The following is a 6073-nucleotide window of genomic DNA, read 5'->3' as shown; positions in this document are numbered from 1 at the left end:
GGGGCCTTTAGATATAGTTTTCCCTGATATGATGGGCTCTCCCATCCAGGTGTGCTCCAAGCCTTTCTGCAAAATGGCGCCAGTTTTCTGGCATAAAAGACCTCATTCCAGGTGCATGGACTGCGGGAGGAGGTGGCCTGCGCCTCACCATAAGCTAGGTATATCCTCCAGCAGCGCAAGGGATATATAAAGACTGGCATAACTCGTACATTCCCCCCTAAGTCTTCATAAATGCAGCTATACATACTAATGGCTATAGCACAGGGTAGGCGATTAAAAAATTCACTTGTTTAAAGGAAAAAGGAAACAAGAGAAGTTTTGTCAGTTTCATTTTTTTTTATTTTCAGTAGCAAATAAAGACCTCAGGACAGTGTACTAAACACACACATTCTTAAAAGTGCTCACACACAATCACAGACAGAAAACATGAAACTGAGGACCTGCACATCCCTGCAAGAGATCATTATGCTGGGTCCTCATGTCAAACTGTGAGGGGACGCCGACACCTCTACTGGATAAAACTGGAATTGCACATTAGAGGATTCTGAAACAAACTGTTTTATGCCCATAACCATCAATGTGCCGCCGAGTTCACCTTTCGCCTTGTGCGTATTTCAGTCATTCTACAGTTGGGCAAACAAATTTGAAAACCAAATAAAAGGTCCTGAACAATCGATACAAAAAAAATTATAATGGTTAAAGGGGTTTTCCAGGATTTTCATATTGATGGCCTATCCTCTGGAGAGGTTATCAATATGAGATCAGCAGGGGTCCCACTCCCGACACCGCTGCCGATCAGCTGTATCAAGAGGCCGTCGTGCTCTGTGATGTCACTGTCATCGGTCACATGGCCAAGGTGCAGCTCAGTCCTATTCAAGCGAATTGGGCTGAGCTGCGATACAATGGATGGCGCTGTGAAAAGGCCGGGGCTCACCGACTGGTGTACCGGCTTCCTCAAACCTGATCGGTGGGGATGCCAGGAGTCAGACCCCCGCCGATCTTACCTTGATGACCTATCTTGAGGGCAGGCCATCAATAGTAAAATCCTGGAAAACACCTTTAATAAGGCACTGGTGTAATAACCAGGTATTCTTCTGCCAGCCTCATTGAGCATGCTCAGTGCCCTGTGGCACGGTCACTGCCTGCTCCCTACCAGTTCTAGTATTAGGTCCCTGGCTGTTCTACAGCCACTTAATTACTATTTCCTTAAGGCCCCCCTGCACATGCACGCTCGGCCAAACGTATACGGGGTAGTCGGGAGAGACATCTGTCAGCAGAACAATCATTTGGCCGACCGCTATTGAATGTGTATGGCCAGCTTTTGTCAGCTTCATCTCGTCATGGATTGTGCTGCACTACGAAAACTATACCATAAAGAACAAGGACAAGTATGGCTGAAATGTGACATTTTCTGACTTGTCTGCTAGGTTATAGATTAATATTGTTCCTGAGAGTAAAGTGGTCAAGGCAGGTCTGACAGATACGAAGAGCCTGCCTGTCCAGGTCTGTTGTATGGAGATGGACCTCCAGCTCACTCCAGTATAAAACTTTGTTAAAGGAAAACGGCACCCAAAACCACCAAAAAACATTTTAAAAAACAAGTTTGTATTTGAATTGTGGGAATAAAGAAAACCTTTCCAAAAAAAGAAGGAATGCAAGTAAGATTGTACCTACTGGGAGTGCAGAGGCTGCACCTGGACCATTAATGTCCGATAAGACCCAAAACCTATCTCAAGAACAGGGCCCTGAAATGAATTGAGAGCAAGGTGCACATTCACCGCTACGATCACTCTGCTGTGTTCAGAAAGTACAATAGCAGTGAATGGAAAGGACGCCTCCCGTGTGTGGTGTGCTCTTCGTTCACTGCAGGGCCCCATTCTTGAGATAGGGTCAAGTCCCAGGTGGGATGTTTCTGTCCTACTGATCCAATATTCAGTAAATGTCTCAGATAGGACAACCCGTTTAAAGGGAACCTGTCACCGGGATTTTGTGTATAGAGCTGAGGCCATGGGTTGCTAGATGGCCGCTAGCACATCTGCAGTACCCAGTCCCCATAGCTCTGTGTGCTTTTATTGTATATAAAAAAAAGATTTGATACATATGCAAATTAACCTGAGATGAGTCCTGTCCCTGACTCATCTCACATACAGGACTCATCTCAGGTTAATTTGCATATGTATCAAATTGTTTTTTTTACACAATAAAAGCACACAGAGCTATGGGGACTGGGTATTGCAGATGTGCTAGCGGCCATCTAGCAGCCCATGTCCTCAGCTCTATACCCAAAATCCAGGTCACAGGTTCCCTTTAAGGCTCCGTCCACATTTGCATTACAGCATCTGTTTCAGATTCCATCATATTTGCCACAGGAAACGGCAGGATCCATGATGGAACAGAATGGGCTCTACTATAGTCAGCGAGGTCCACCAGGCACAGTTTGTGTCAAGTGAGGGATCCATCACAGCTGAAATTCTGTTTCTGCTCACATGTAGTAACCAAAAAACAGAATTCCTAATACAGAGAAGGCCAAACAAAACCAGTACATCTATAAATAAAGTGTGATATTTGGGGGCCCTATTAATAATTTCAAGTTGGGCCCGAGGAGCTTCATTATACATCTCAACATCATACTCAAATATGGGTTGGGGAATTATCAAGTTTTTTTTTTGGGATGAAATTTCCCTTTAATAAAAACGACTGGATGATGTGTCAAGAACTGTACTTCTAAGTGCCGAGTGTCAACCATAAAGTAGGAACCTATGAATATTCAGCGGCTGATGCCTCCGTGTCATACAAACAGGTTGAGGTTAAAGTCCCCCAAAATGCCAGGGCACCACATACAAGTTATAATTACCCCGCTCCCCGGCACCCACGTTGCGCAGATCATCCGGCGATGGGAGAAGGGGCAGCCAATAGCAGGTCACGACAGGGACGAGCCTCACTAGTGTCACCGCGATGATAGGGAGGCTTGTCCCTGTCGTGTCCTGCTATTGGCTGCATCCACCTCCCCCTCGCCGGTTGTTTTGATCTGCGAGACGGAGATGCAGCGGCGTCCGTGCGGGCACCAGGAGCGAAGAAGGTGCGGGGTAAGTATAACCTGTATGTGGTGCCCGGGCATTTTGGGGGGCATTATACGTGTTGGATAACCCCTTTAATGCAATACAGTGCTTTCATGATACATGTATGTAAATCAACTAGGCGTGGAAAGAAGTGGGACTTCCAATAACTAAACACCACAAGTTCAAAGGGCAGTCAACCTGCCACCCATATATGCCACCAGTCATCTGTGTACAAGGTAAAATAACTGAAAGGATGAATCAACATAAAAATGGGAAGAAAAAAAAAAAAAAAAAAAAAAAGTATAGAAAAAAGAAAAGAAGAGAACAGTTGTTGGCTTCAGTCACTTATTCAAATATGGCAAACAAAGAATATACACAAAGGTTATTAAATACACATAATATACAAAGGACATGACCGCGTGGAGCGGGACGACGACCTCAGATGTTTGCATTACTAGAGAAATAAATCCCTTGGAAAAATCCCGTACAGTAAGGTGGTATGAGACGGCCATCTTTATCTCTACGGCTTGTAAACCCTTCCATTATGGAATATTCAGCAGAAGATATCATGGATGTCAGGCAGCTGCTTTATGGAAGTCTACACTAAAGGAATCTACTTTATACTACACGTGACAGGATCTGGGGACAGGGACATGTGTATGAATAATTATTACTAGTAATTGTGATATATAACCACTTAATGAGTGCAATACTGTAAAACAATATTTATAGGGGGTGGCCTCAAAATAGACACAGGTGGCACATTGCTAGGACATGCCACCAACGCCTAATCGGCGGGACCCGCTAGGACAGCGCAGTGCCAATCAGCTTAATGTTAGATCAAGGTTGACGCATTGTCGGCCCCTGACCATCATGACATTATTATGGTCAATGGTCAACTACATGACTGCTGGAGCCACACATGACAATGTGGGTGGCATTTTCCTATCTTCGCTGTTTAGTCACCCACCGATTGGACAATATAACACAAATGTCTTAACATAAATATAGAAAAACGTATTCCCAACGCTGTGCTTGTAATCCGTGGATATATTAAAAAGGGTTTTCTGATATATTTTCCCCGATGACCTATTCTCTGGATAGGTCACCAGTATCTGATCAGTCAAGGTCTGACACCCAGGACCCCCGCTGATCAGCTGTTTGATAAGGTACCAGAGCTGGCAGTAGCGCCGCAGCGTTTTCTATGCTCACTGAGCACAGCACTGTCCGTTGTACAGGGGCTGTGCTTGGTACCGCTGCTCAACCCCATTCACTTCAATGTGACTAAGCTGCGCCTAGACCGTGTGACACATTAACATGACATCACATAGGCTAGGAAAAACTGCGAGAAGGCCTTGGCAATTGCAAACAAGAATAGGACTTGCTCTATATTTTTTGCGGGCCACAGAACAGAACCACGGAAGCGGACAGCACACTGTGCTGCCCGCATGTTTTGTGGCCCCATTGAAACAAATATATACGGTCGTGTGAATGAGACCTTAAAAAGATTGCTTGGAATGAAGCAAGGCGGGTGTGCAAAAAATAGTCACTCGCCTCATGATGGTCCGGTTTGATACAAGCACGGTGGCTCCCGTCTCCAAAGGACAAAGTGATGAAATGCCGTTATAAGTCACATTGACCGCAGTGGTCATTTACTGGCCTCAGCGGTCACGTGTACAAGAATGGCAAATCACGGCAGAGGCTCGGTGGTCAAGAGCCGTTCCTGGAGGAACATGAATGCCGAGAGTAGTGGCACATCATCACTTTCGGCTGCGATGCTGTAACATAAGGTTAGTGACTCTAATTTTTATTTTTTTGTAAACCTCCACCTCAGATAATTTAAATCTTTGGTCAGGCAACCCTTTTTATGTTCTGTGCACTAAATAAAAGGCCTGCTGTCAGGTCCATTAAATGTGGTCAGTGGAGCCCTTGCAGAAGCGGATATACTGGACTGTGTGGAAGCCAAAGTTGAATGAAGAGACTGAAGCAAACGCACCCCACAAAATGACACATCATAATTATCAACCACTTTTAAGGGCTACCTTACTTTTTAACAATAAAAAAAAGAAAAAAGAAAAAAAAAAAGATTTATAAAAAGGTAATAAAATTAATTAAAAATGAATAATACTGCTGGCTTTCAGGAACTTGGTCGAGTCTTCCGCACAGACGCTCTACATGAAGCAAGTTCTCGCTGACAAGGGTGCAGCACAATAGTTAAACCCCTCTAAAACAAAAGAACGAGTCTTAAAGGACACTCTACCAACCAAATTGACCTAAGCTGCATGAGCAACACTCCTTCACCAACACCGCTTACCCCATCTGTACAGTAACACTGTCCTTTCTACGTACTGTCTTTTAATAACCGGGCTTTCCAAAAGAAAAACCAGTGCATGTTCATATGTACAGGTTAAAATATAAAGAAACAAGCCGCCCCCCCAAAAAAAGGTTCAACGCTTTCTTCCCCGTAACCAGTGAGTTTGACTGTAGATAAAATCTAAACAAGAGTAGTCACGAAGGACTACGGTGAGACACTCCTGTGAATCCACTCAGACTCTCGCGCGCGCACACTATTTGGTGTTCCGTTTCAACACTTTTTTTTTAGTTTGTCTTTAAGGCAGAGGTTTGCACAGATTGGTTCTGTGAACAAGAGAAAAAACAAAAAACCTAAATATATGTACATAGGCTATCTCAACATGAGGTCCATGGCTGATCCTGTCCAAAACTGCAGGAGTGCGCCTTAACCCGCGCAGTGGGGCGTTAACGGATGCGGTGGTGCAAAAAGTAACGCTCTCCTCTCTCTTCGCTGTCAGTGCTGAAAACTGGATCTGGTTTGTTCATTGCTTTAAGGTGCTGTTGCCCACAGACGGGCAAGGGAAGCCTCGCATGTGGTCCATTCGCCTTCCCCTGATGTCTGATGCCCAGTAAGATGAGACTCCCATCTGGTAAAACACCGGGTGGATCACTCAAATGTCATCAGATTGGCGGGAACCTGTTCAAAGAAAAACAAGGCAATT

The 6073-nt window shown here is 44.8% G+C and overlaps 1 protein-coding gene across 8 annotated transcripts in view; it reads right to left on the bottom strand.

The window, feature by feature from the left end:
• Positions 1 to 2240: 2240 nt before the first annotated feature.
• The window catches only part of RALGPS2 (Ral GEF with PH domain and SH3 binding motif 2), a 155616-nt gene continuing 151783 nt past the window's right edge, over positions 2241 to 6073 (bottom strand). For all 8 annotated transcript variants that reach the window (XM_044300402.1, XM_044300405.1, XM_044300404.1 and 5 more), the window contains one exon: positions 2241 to 6048. In XM_044300402.1, coding sequence (XP_044156337.1) covers positions 6019 to 6048 — 30 coding nt within the window. In that variant the 3' untranslated portion in view covers positions 2241 to 6018. The remainder of the gene's footprint in view (positions 6049 to 6073) is intronic.

This window comes from Bufo gargarizans, chromosome 7, assembly GCF_014858855.1.
Source record: "Bufo gargarizans isolate SCDJY-AF-19 chromosome 7, ASM1485885v1, whole genome shotgun sequence".
NCBI classification, from domain to species: Eukaryota; Metazoa; Chordata; class Amphibia; order Anura; family Bufonidae; genus Bufo; species Bufo gargarizans.
The sequence above is the reverse complement of the archived record's forward strand: the minus strand, read 5'-3'. Positions and strand labels throughout refer to the sequence as shown.